This window comes from Elephantulus edwardii, unplaced genomic scaffold, assembly GCF_000299155.1.
Source record: "Elephantulus edwardii isolate Elephantulus edwardi_28Jun2011 unplaced genomic scaffold, EleEdw1.0 scaffold00003, whole genome shotgun sequence".
Classification (NCBI taxonomy): Eukaryota; Metazoa; Chordata; class Mammalia; order Macroscelidea; family Macroscelididae; genus Elephantulus; species Elephantulus edwardii.
Window position 1 is genome coordinate 33,028,155 of NW_006399753.1, and position 12,533 is coordinate 33,040,687.

At 35.4% G+C, this 12,533-nt stretch overlaps 1 protein-coding gene across 1 annotated transcript in view; it reads right to left on the bottom strand.

Moving 5' to 3' along the window:
- The window catches only part of SLC4A10 (solute carrier family 4, sodium bicarbonate transporter, member 10), a 315,078-nt gene that overhangs the window by 123,768 nt on the left and 178,777 nt on the right, over window positions 1-12,533 (bottom strand). Inside the window, exon 10 of the mRNA XM_006879486.1 lies at window positions 11,451-11,538. Within this exon, the coding sequence (XP_006879548.1) occupies window positions 11,451-11,538 (88 nt within the window). The remainder of the gene's footprint in view (window positions 1-11,450; window positions 11,539-12,533) is intronic.

Genomic DNA, 12,533 nt, shown 5'->3' on the forward strand with positions numbered 1-12,533 from the left:
TGTGTGTGTGTGTGTGTGTGTGTGTACCGTCAAATCAGATCTAACTGGCTGACTGGTACAGGAGGAGATTGCCCCTCTTTCTCTAGCAGAGCATCTGGTGGATTTAAACCATGCACCTCTGGGATTGCAGTGCAGCTTTTTGTCACTAGGCCACCGGAGCTCCCCTATGCTACAGTTTTAATACTTTATAAAAATGTAAGTAGTAAAAAAAAATCCTCTGGTTCAAATACTTTTATTATTTCATAAAGTATGGATGCTTTATAATCATTGTTATAATTGGTATACTTCCTAAAATAATTTTAAGGTATCTGAAAATGGGAAAGATTATTAGACTTATGGGTTCAATTAATTTTAATTAAATGTTTATAACCTTTTTATTAAAGCTGTAATTAAAATCACTGGCATGATAAGTGCACCATCATTGATTAAAGCTATCAAAAATATAGTACTGGTTTAGTTGTATTTTGAGTAAGAAAATTTTAAAATAATGAAAACTCAAATGCATAATCTGAGCAATTAACAATCTCAAATGCTCTTAATCACTGATAAGTGTTTAATTATGCTTTTTTTTCTGATTGTAGCAACTTTTTTGAATCTTTGTTGTTTTGATCTCAGTTAATGCAAAAATCTCCTTAAGAGATCTCTTATATTAGATATATGCATGGCTAAATTCATCCAGGATAGCTTGTTAATGTACCATTATATTAAAGCATCTACAAGATACATACTACAATTACAAAACATGGTAAGCTATAATTTCATCAAGAAATTAGTTAGCCTTTGTCTTAACTTGCTCCTTTTCTTCCTCTTTGTCTAGCTAACCCAAATTCTGATTATAACAGGTGTCCAATTTTCTCAGAGAATCTTCTGTAACACTTTCTCAAACAAGATTAGCAGAATCTTAAATAAAATTGTAAATAGTTCTTACAGTAATCACCTTAATGATTATAATGAATAGTAATTGATTGTAATTAATTGTATAACTTGTTTCTCAACGAGTTTTTTTCTCTCTCCTAAAATGTTTGTTCATACAGTAAATATTTATTGAAATACTTAGATTCTAGAAATACAGTAGTGAAGAAAATTAACATAAAGCTATAACCTTCTAGAGGAATGTGACTGGGAGATGTTGCAGTTTTAAATTACATGATTAGAAAATATTGTGTCATTCTTGCAACATACAAAAGAAAGCAAGTGTGCAATCCATACAGATATGAGCAGCAAAGGCTTTCAGGATGGTGTTAGCCAATACAGATATTCTCAAAATAGAACTTGCAGTATTTGTTTGAGAAGCAGCAGTGAAACTAGTGTCTGGAAAGAAATAGGCAAGAGGTAGAGTAACAAACGATGATGTCTAAAGCTGTAGTGAAGGAGGCAGAAGGACATCATGTTTGCTTTATAGGCTGTAATGAGAATGTTTGCTTTAGTTTGAAACAAAAAAGAAGTCATTACCAAAGGATCTTTACAAAATGAATATTGTTGGTGTTATGTGTCATCAAGTCAATTGCCACTAACAGCAACCTTATGTGCAACAGCTCTGAACCCTGCTCTATACTGAGACAACTTTATTGTCTCTGACACATCTACCCCCATTACCATAGTCACTAAGTCAATCCATCTCATCGAGGACCAAAGGAATAGCTACTGAAATTATTAGATTGAAAAAGGAGTAAAGGACAAAGAAAACTAAGAGATTATTAAAGTAATAGAATAGTAACAATGACATGAGCATAACATGAAAATCAGGTATAATAATAATGCAGAAGGTGAGAATTAGTAGAAGTCTGCATATGTTTGAAAGCAGAGGTGAGAATATACGGACAGATTGTATTTGGGATGTGAAACAAAACAAAGGAGTCGAGGATGGCTGCAGGGTTTTGCCATGACGCTAATGACCATGTCTTTAATTTCTACAGCTTTATTTCCAGCATTTGACTCACTCATCATTGTTGTAGAGTCAGTATCAACTCCAGAATGCTCTGAGGCTATAAATCATATAGGAAGAGACTGTTCCTCTTTCTCCTCTGGAGCTTTTGGTGAATTCAAACTGCTAGAAAGGCACTGCCTTTGGGTTAGTGCCACAATTATGATACCCATAAACTAAGCTGTCAGAGCTCCATCTCCAACATACATGTAATAGTTGTTTTTATGTGCTGTTGAGTCAGAATTGACTCAAAGTTGACCATACAGCAGATTTTCAGAGGCTGTAAACTGCACAAGAGGAAACTGTCCATCTTTCTCCAATGGAGCAGTTAGTGAATTCAAACCACCTGCCTTTACTTAGGCAGGGCAACTTCTTATCATCTAGCTCACCAGAGTTCTATTTAGTAATAGTAGTTGTTGTTGTTGTTGTGGTTGTTGCTAGGTGCCATCAAGTCAAATACAATTCATAGCAACCCTCTGAACAACAGACTTGAACCCTGCATCCTTTTCATCTCTGACACACTAGAGCCCATTGCTGGAGTCAGGGTGTCAGTCTTTCTTCTTGGGGAGGTCTTCCTCGCCTTCACTGTCCCTCCATTTTTCCAAGAATGATGTCCTTTTCCAAGGAATAGCCTTTCCTAGCAATATGTCCAAAGTATGAGAGATGAAGCTTTCACTACTTTGTCTCCAGAGAGTACCCTGGCTACACTTTCTCCAAGTATTCTTTTCTAGCACCACAACTCAAAGGCATTAATTATTCTTCTGTCATTAATATTCATTGTCCAGCTCTCCAATGCATAGCTGGTGATTGAGAAGGATATGGCCTGAATCAAGCTAACCTTAGTCTTCAAATTAAAATCTTTGCCTTTCAGTATTTTTGAAAGGTCCCTGACAGTGGATCTCCCCAGTGCAATACATCTCCTAATTTCCTAACTATTGATACCAAGAGTTTTGACTGTTGATCCAAGCAAGATGAAATAATTTATAGCTTCAATCCTTTCTCGATCTATCATGATGGTACTATGATGAGGATCTTTATTTTCTTGATGCTGAGATGTAATCTATACAAAACTCTGTAGTTTTTGATGTTCTGCAGCAAGCATTTCTTATCTTCCTCACTTTCAGTAAGCAGGGTTGTGTCATTTTCATAATGCAGGTTGTTTATGAGTCTTCCTCTGATCCTGATGAGACTTGATAAGTTTAGTAATTGGTATTTGGAGACATAGAATACAAAATCATATAGAACAAATTAAAAAAATATCAGCAGAAAACAAAAGACTATAAAATATGATCAAGCAGATATGAAGAACGATTTATAACTTTGAGAAACAAACATATGTATCTATGAAAGAGCAGATTAGGTATAATTGAAGAGATTGTTAAAGAATTGAAAGATAGACTAAAACAACTATGCATAATCCAGACATACAGAAAAGGAAAATATGAAAGACTGGTTAAAAGACACAGAGGTTTAATTGATAGGTCTCATGTGATTTTCCTCAAAATTCCAAGAGAAATGAGAATGAGATGGATATGAGGTTACATCTGAAGGTATAATTATTGGAAATTTTCTATAATTGTTAAAAAACCTCAATCCTCAAATCTAAGAAATCTAACAAATTCTAAACAAGATAAATTTTTTTTAAAGATGCACTTAGACATTATCATAGTAAAGCCACAGAGAAAAAGGCAAAGTGAAAATTTTTTAAAACAACTGAACAGAAATACACCCACAAAAATAGTACTTAGAGAAGCTTTTAGTGTCACAAGGAAACTATATAAAAATAAAAAAATAAAATTGGTAATATATCACTGATTCTTGGACACAATATATCTCTGAACCACAGATTTATTTTTTTAAGAAATGTTATCAAAGTTTGTTATAGTATAAAGGAATACACAAAAATCACTCACCATACCTAGTAGAATAATTAGAAAACATGATGTTTAAAAAGGGGAAAGGATGATATTATAACAATAATCTATGTATCTATATAATTTACCTATATCTTATCTATCATCCATCTATCTACCTATCTATCTATCTGTCTATCTATCCATCCATCTATCTTTCTATCTGCCTGCCTGCCTGCCTACCTACCTACCTATAGTGAGCTCTGACTCAGTGGTGAAGAATTGTGCTGCCAACCCCAAGGTATACAGATCAAGTCCACTAACTGCTTGACAGGAAAGAGAGAGGCAATCTCCTCTCATGTAATTTACTGCCTCTGAAAACCCACTTGATGGTCAGCTTTGAGTCAGTTCCTACTCAACAGTTTACTACAACAACAACAACATATATACATGTGCATAAATATACATAAGTCGGGATTCATGATGGCTTCTCTGTATTCTAGTACTGGTCAGTTGGCTGCATTTACTAAAAATATGCAATCCTCCTTCAAAGTTTAAATTATGAAATTCCTCATTTCCTCCCATATCTCACATTTCAATTAGCCAAGAGATACTAAATATCATTGAAATGACAAGATAGAATTAAAGATTTTAATGTAACAGAATTTAAGCAGTTAATGAATATGGTTTCAGACTCCAGATTGCAAGGAACTATGAAAGTCTGAGAAACCATTATATGATGAATTTTGATGTGCATCTTAGTTATCCGGTGCTGCTGAACAGAAAGATCCCAAGTGGATGGCTTTAATAAGCAGAGTCCTTCACTGATTTGGGGACTAGAAGTCTTAATGCAAGGTGCTAGGTATAAACATAATTCCATTAACAATCTCTTCAGAGCAATTTAAGTTTTTACTATTATGCATTGTAAAATTTTTTCAGCTTCTATGCATTACCCAATTCTAAAACTACTTCCACATTTTAAATATCTGTTAGATCAAAACCATGCTCCTGGTATCAAATTCTGTCTTGTTATCTCATTCTCTAGATAACAGAAATAACACAAGTTGATGGGGCTTTAACAAACAAAAGTAAATGTATTCTCTCACAGTCTAGATGACTAGAAGTCTCAATTTGATGAACTGGTCCTCTTTCTATCTCAGCTCTAGAGGAAGGTATTTGTCTCCTTTCAGCATCTGTGGGCTAGGGATTTCTTGGAGATCACATGTATCTTGGCACCAACATTCATCTGGACCTAGAAGAGTCTCAGCACTGAAACCCTAGATCTAAAGCACTTACTTGTTCTATTCCTGGTTCTTTTTTATTGGTGGTATGGAGGTCCCCTTTCCTCTGCCCATTTTCCTCTCATTTAATTTCTTATAAAATAAAAGGTGATGTCATCACACCTTATGGAAACACTCCTTATATAAGATTAGGGCCATCATCAGAGCAAAGGTGCTGCTGCATTGTAGTGCAGTAAACTTACTGTCCTAAATGACTTCCTAGCCATTGAATTTGGTTTTCACCACATAGCTGGGTTGTTGTTGTTATCTACTGTGGAGTCAGAATCAATCCATAGCTGACCCTCCAGCAGGTTTTCAGAGGAAATTAACTGCATGGGAAGAGATTGTCCATCTTTCTCCCAGAGAGCAGCTAGTGGATTTGACAGTGCAACTCCTTTGCACACCTTGTATATGCCAATTATAATGCACATTACTTAAAGACATGAGACTGAAGATCAAAAGTCCTGCTAGCATATACAGAAAGCTGTCCTGACTCAAGAATTGTATTCTAGCAATTTCCTACCTAAATTTTAACCAGATACTCCCTTAATAAACCCTATAATCATGCGTATGGCCAGTGAATTCTGAGTGGCAACAGCAATGGATTAGTGAACCCACAAGTAGAGCATCAAAGGCCCTAGAGGAACAGCTGGTGTTAGAATTGATAGAAGTACGTGAAGTATCATGGAGATAAGTTTGACTTCATAGAAACTGAATTTGTGTTGCAGAGGTTGTTGATGGAGACTCTTCTTGTTGTAGTTAGTGGTGATCCCACTGTTTTTACATGCGTTATACTCTAATCCCCAAACAGTTGATTGACTGATCACATCAGATTACATCGTGGAGAATGACTACATCATTATCATTGACAAATTATATCATTATGTGTTGTATTCTCTCTCCATATCTATTTAACCTGTATGCCGAGCAAATTATTCGAGAAGCTGGACTCTATAAAGAGGAGTGTCTCATTAGGATTGGAGGAAGACTCTTTAATAATCTGTATCATGCAAATGACACAACCTTGCTTATGGAAGGTGAGGAAGACTTGAAGCACTTGTTGCAGAAGATCAAGGAATGCAGCCTTCAGTAGGGATTGCATCTCAGTGTCAAGAAAACAAAAATTCTTACCACCAGACCAATAGGCAACATCATGAGAGAGGGAAAGGAGATTGAAACTGTCCACAGCTTCATCTTGCTTGGATCCACAATTAATACCCACACTTGGTACCAGCAGTCAGGAAATAAGGATATGCATTGCACTGGGGAAATCTGCAGTTAGGGACCTCTCCAAATAATTGAGGAGTAATGATGTCAGTTTTAGGACTAAGGTGTGTCTGATTCAGCCCATAGTCTTTCCAAACACTTGCTATGCATCTGAGAGTTGGACAATAAATAAGGATAACAGAAAAGAATTGACACCTTTCAGCTGTGGTGTTGGAGAACAGTACAGAACAACAAACAATTATGTGTTGGAGAAGGTGCAGCTGGAATGCTCTTTGAAGGCAAAAATGATGAGTCTTCACCTCACATACTCTGGGCATGTTGCTAAGAGGGGCTATTCCTTGGAGAGGAACATGATGCTGGGAAGGGTGGAGGGTCAGCAAAGGTAAGGAAGACCCTCCACAAGGTGGACTGACACGGTAACTGCTGCAATGGGCTCTTGTGGGTCAGGAAATGCGAGGATGGCACAGGATAGAATAGGACTCAGATCTTTTGTTCATAGGGTTGCTATGAGTTGTACTTGACAACAACTACCAAATTACTGACAATCTTGCCAGAACTTTAACCATAATAATGTGACATAAAGGAAGAATATCTGAAATTATTGGGGGGGGCGAGAATCCTATTAAAATACTTCTCCCTTTCTAACTACATATCTGGATGAGAACAAATTTTTTTGAACAAACTTTAACCAGAGTAACATATTGCAACAGATTGAATGCAGAAGCAGATCTTTTATTAAGCCAGATTTGTAAAAATGTGAAACAATGCCATTCCCAGCATTTTGTTTACATAAAATGAAATTACTTATGTTAATATGCAATAAGTTTAGTATTATTACTTTAAAATACATTAATAATTTATATATTTTCAATTCTTAAGCTTAACTCATATTATGGTAAATAATAATGTATACTGCCTTACACATTTTTTTAAAAGGCTCTTTAAGATACTCAATACATTTTGAGAATATAAAGGAATTCATATATTCACAGAAACGTAAGCACAATCATATGATTTATCTCAACTAACAGTAACAGAAATGGTGGAAATAGATTATTAGATCAATTCAGAATATTGATAGGAAATCTAACACATTCAGTCATTAATTCAGCTTAAAAAGGGGGTTTATTGAACTGAAATTTAGGACTACAGACCACGGTAAATCCGAAATTAGAAAAGAAAAATTCTGTTTACCTACAAGGAGTTCTCAATATAGAGAGGAAATAGGTAAATTGTGTTCAGTACCGTAACTACTGATCTGAGCACCCAGGAAGTGATTTTGTCAAGGCACAGCAAGAATACAATGTAGGGACTGTTCTCACAGAATCTGCATTTTGATAATGCAATTTAGCTCACGATTTTGTGAGCCAAAGTAAACTTTATGATTCCACATATTAAATTTTATTTTTAAAGTATAATTAGTTATTCAACAGTTTTCAAAGCAGTTATATATATAGAACTGTCACACCTGTGCTCTGAACAATTAAAAAAATCCTCTTGGAAATATTAAAACATTCTTTGATGATCAGTTTAATGTCCCATTATAATTAACAGGTCCCGTCCTTTAAAATAGCTTTCTCATTGGGTTCCTGTTTTTCTATCTCACTGCCCACAAAGAGTTATAAGTTGTCCTAAAATTATGTTCTAAAATTTAAGTCCAAAGGGTTTGTATATGAAGGGTTTTTTAATTATGCTTGCTTTCAAATAATTAGGTAGTTCTCAATTAATTAGGTAAGCTGTGATGGCTTAGTGCTAAAGAACTGCACTGCCAACCCAAAGTACATGATTCTAATTCACCATCTGCTCTGCAGAAGACAGACAGGCAGTCTCTTCCTGTATGATACCGCCTCTGAAAACCCACTGGAGGGTCAGCTATGGGTTGGTTCTGAGTTGGTGCACAACAACATTTAATTAAGGAAACTAGAAGAAGTCTCTTTTCTGATTTGATTAAAAATCTAAAATTTGTGAGTAATTATTTTTTTGTTTTTCGTTACCTATGTGTTTAATGCAAAGGACTTGGTAGCTGCATCTTAATGTTAAAAAATGTGTGCATCAAAAAATTTTCCCAATAGGGTGAAAAGAAAACCTACTGACTGGGAACAAAAATTTCATAATACCAGCTCACACAAGAGTCTCATAACGGAAGTTTACAGATTACTCCTGGGCCTCCATAAGAAAAAGACTGATAACCCAATTATAAAAATGGGCAAGACAGACATAGAATTTTCACAGAGGAAGATATTCGAATGGTAAACAGATACATGAAAAAATGTTCAAAATCACTGGCAATAAGTTACTCTGTTAACAGTGGCAAAGTTTAACAGGGAAGTAAGTAATAAATGTTGGAAAGGATGTGGTGAGAAAGGAACTCTTACACATTGTTGGTGGGATTGTTAAATGGTGCAATCATTCTGGAAGGCAGTTTGGTGCTTCCTCAAAAAGCTGAACGTAGAAACTCCATGTGACCCAGCTATTCCACTACTTGGAACATACTCTGAGAAAATGAGAACTAAGGCATGAACAGAGACTTGTACATCAATCTTCATAGCAACATTATTGACCATCTCAAGAACATGAAAATAGCCTAGATGACCACAAACAAATGGACTGAGAAATTAGGGTATGTTCACATAATGAAATACTACGCAGCAAGCAGGAACAATGATTTTGTAAATTATTACCTAACTTGAGAGGGAATGGAGCACATTATGCCGAGTGAACTAAGTCCCACTAGAACAAATATTGCATAAAATCATTTTTGTAGAATAAGTATAAGGATCCAGGAGTGGGAAGTGGAGGGAAGGTGGAAGCAGAGGGATGAGGCTGTGCAGCGGAAGAGGGGATTAATCATGGAGCTGTACCATTTGATGGGTTGGGGAGTAAGGAAAATTGGAAGAATCTGTTCTGGAAAACAATGTATTCAAATTTTGTAAATAAACTAGTATTTTTTTTTTTAAAAAAGAGAAAATCAAAGGGGATGAGCTTGCTCAGCATTTCTTTTTTTTTCCCCAGCATTTCTTAAGTAGAAGGAACTGAAGGACACATTCAAGCCTCTAGTTATAATACTCAATAATACTATGCTTAAAATATTGAGTGACCCCAGGAAATATTAAAAGATGAAAAGGCACACCCCCAAAGAACCCCAAAACAATAAAACTTAACTTCCAATTAGAAACGAGGAGGATGAGGAGAGGTGCATTATATTGTACACAGAGGAGAAGTGCAAGTATCTCTCACAACAAAATGTACAACTCTCACATTATAGTATACATACTTCATGCCCATAGAAACCTCTCCAAATTATTTAGGAGCAATGATGTCAGTTTGAGAACTAAGGTGTGTCTGACTCAAGTCATGATAGTTCTGATCACTTACTATGCCTCTGAGAGCTGGACAATGAATAAGGATGACAGAAAAAGAACTGATGCCTGTGACCTGAGATGTTGGAGAAGAATACTGAATAACCATTCACTGCCAAAAGAACAAACAAATTTTGAAGAAAGTGCAGCCATAGTACTCTTTGAAGCCAAAGATGATAAAGTTTCTTCTCACATACTTGGACATGTTGCTAAGAAAGGCTATTCATTGGAGAATGACATTATGGTTGGAAGGGTGGAGGGTTGGTGAAGAAGAGGAAGACCCTCAATCAGGTGGATGACACAGTGACTGCTGCAATGGGCTTTAGTGTATCAAGAAGTGTTGAGGATGGCACAGGATAGGGTTCAGATCTGTTGTTCATAGAGCTGCTATGGGTCATACTCAACCACAGCCAACAAAAACAACGATGACAACATGTCCACAGATACCTTAATATACTGTTGTGATGTCTAAGATGAGGAAATATTTTATAGCTAAAAAAATTAAACAAAACAAATAAATATACATATGAAAAATGATAATATTTAACTTATGGAATGCAAATCACAGGTTCAGTTATTTTTGTGACACTGAAAAATGATAAATTATTGATCAATTTGAAGGCACTAAAAGCAAAAAACATTATCAATGCCTTCTCATAAAATTTCATGTTAGATCAAGTTATATGGTCCTCCAAGAGCCCCCTTTTACCACTTTATTAACTTTTTCCAGATTTCATCAATATTATTAAATAAGTTGGTTCTTTTGAAAATTTAAATTGTCTTTTCATAGCTTTTTGTTTTCTGTGCATATCAATAACATAATTTCAACAACAACAAAAAAATTCGAATTGGGATAATAGAACTTACAATATAAAATCCCAAATGTAAGCAGCATATACTTTTTTCTTTTTAATTATTATACTAGTTTAAATTCTGCCAATTTCCCTCACACCTCCCTACCCATCAAATTTATTTCATAAAACAACAAAAAGTGATAAAAAATACCAATTGACTAATTTTAATGCAGTTTTCATGTGTAACAATTATGTACTTGATGAGGTCAGAAACTATCCAACTCTTTTTTATTTACCTCTGAACACTGCATTCATATTTCATCTAATTATTGCATCTTTTTAACAGTAGTAAGAACCAATTTCCATAAAATGTTTGAAAATATAAGTAAAATCATGTGATGTTTCTTTGCATATTCTTATTTTTAAAATATTCCATTTAAAAAAAACACATTTCTTTGAGAAGCTAATGAAACTTGGTCAGCCTCCACAGTCAAAATCACATAGAAACTTCTCACATCATAAAATTTGTGTACTATAGCAGAGAGATGACAGACTCCTGAAATCCATCCATAATTCTTCTAGTGATCGAAAGATTTTCAGGGTCAAAATGTTTACAGTAAAGCAATTGAAAAGGTAGTTGGTTGATGACTACACACTGGTTTTTTTCTTTAGACTATAGAATAATTTTTCCTGAAGCATGGTATGTTAGGATATTAACTTTGATGCCCACTTTGACAGCATCTAAACTAAATGGGTATGATGAAATATGTAGTATTCTAAATGTCATTAAATAACAAGATTTCTTTAGAATATGAAGTTTTAAATACTATGCTCATAAGCATGAAATGATAACCTCTTTCTGGCAAATTTTCCCCCAGAGAAATTTTACACAGAAAAACAGGATCACATTGACCAGGTTAATCTGATTCACAGCAACTTGTCCTGAGTACAGAATCTTTAAATATTAGGTGTAACTAGTGGGGAAAATGTTCCCAATGAACTTGAATAAATACCTCATCTGTCATTAGGGTTGCAATTGATCTGCCAATTTCATGGTACTGTTGACCCTTTCCCAGGGGTCCCAGAAGAATGAATAAAAATCTGTAATTAAGAAGAAAAAAAATGTTTCAAGGCAAAAATTAAAAATCATTGTAAGAGTACATAATTAATCATCTTAAAAATATTATACTAAAGTTATGGATTTTTTTATGTGAAATATTTCCCTGGCTTTCTATAGTTGAGTATTTTGAAAAATTTCATACTGATTAAATCTTTTTATCTCAGTGTTTCCCCATTTAGTTGCCCTTAGAAACAACATAGTTGTTGGGAATTTCAAGTATTTCATGGTCTTCCTCTCCTTACAATCATGTTACTAATAACTATTCTTGTATAAGTGTGTAAGGCAGCTGTACCAGGCCTCATGCCTTAATATGCACCTTTTAGATAGCTAATTTCTGATTTCCTCATCCCTATCAAACCAGTAAGTACTTTGAGGGAACAAGCATGTCCTTTTGCTGAAGAATTCTCTATTCAACTTTGCAACTTTGAGCATTTACATTCATAAGCAAAGTCCAGTCTAGAGTAAGCCATCAGGTTGCAGCAATCTACCCTAGCACACAGCATAGATCATCTTCTCTTCATCTGAGTTCTGCTCTCCTCATCCCTAGCCATCTGTGACTAGGTTCAAATGCATCATCTCCAAGGTCAGGAGCCCACATTCCTGCATTCCAGATCTGTTGGTCTCCTCACTCAGCCCTAGCCCCTACATATGGTCACATCAACAAGCCAGGGGTCCTCATGACTCCTCAGGCCAACTTCTCTGCTTATCCATACATCTGTGCATGCTAGGTGGACAGTGCTGAAGGAACAGGTCTAAGCTCAGTCTAGCCTTTGTCCATTATTTTATTCCTCCCACTTCTAATCCTGTGGCTCAGGAGACTGCTATGAGTAAGCATACTCCAACTTCAAGTCTTAGAAGTGGGCTCTGATAGGCATCAACTTCACCCTGTCCTACCTGAGAAGCCAAATAGCACATTCCAGTTTTAAAAAGACACTTTCTTCCTTTTCTTTTTCTTGCCCTCATTTCCTGCTTGCCC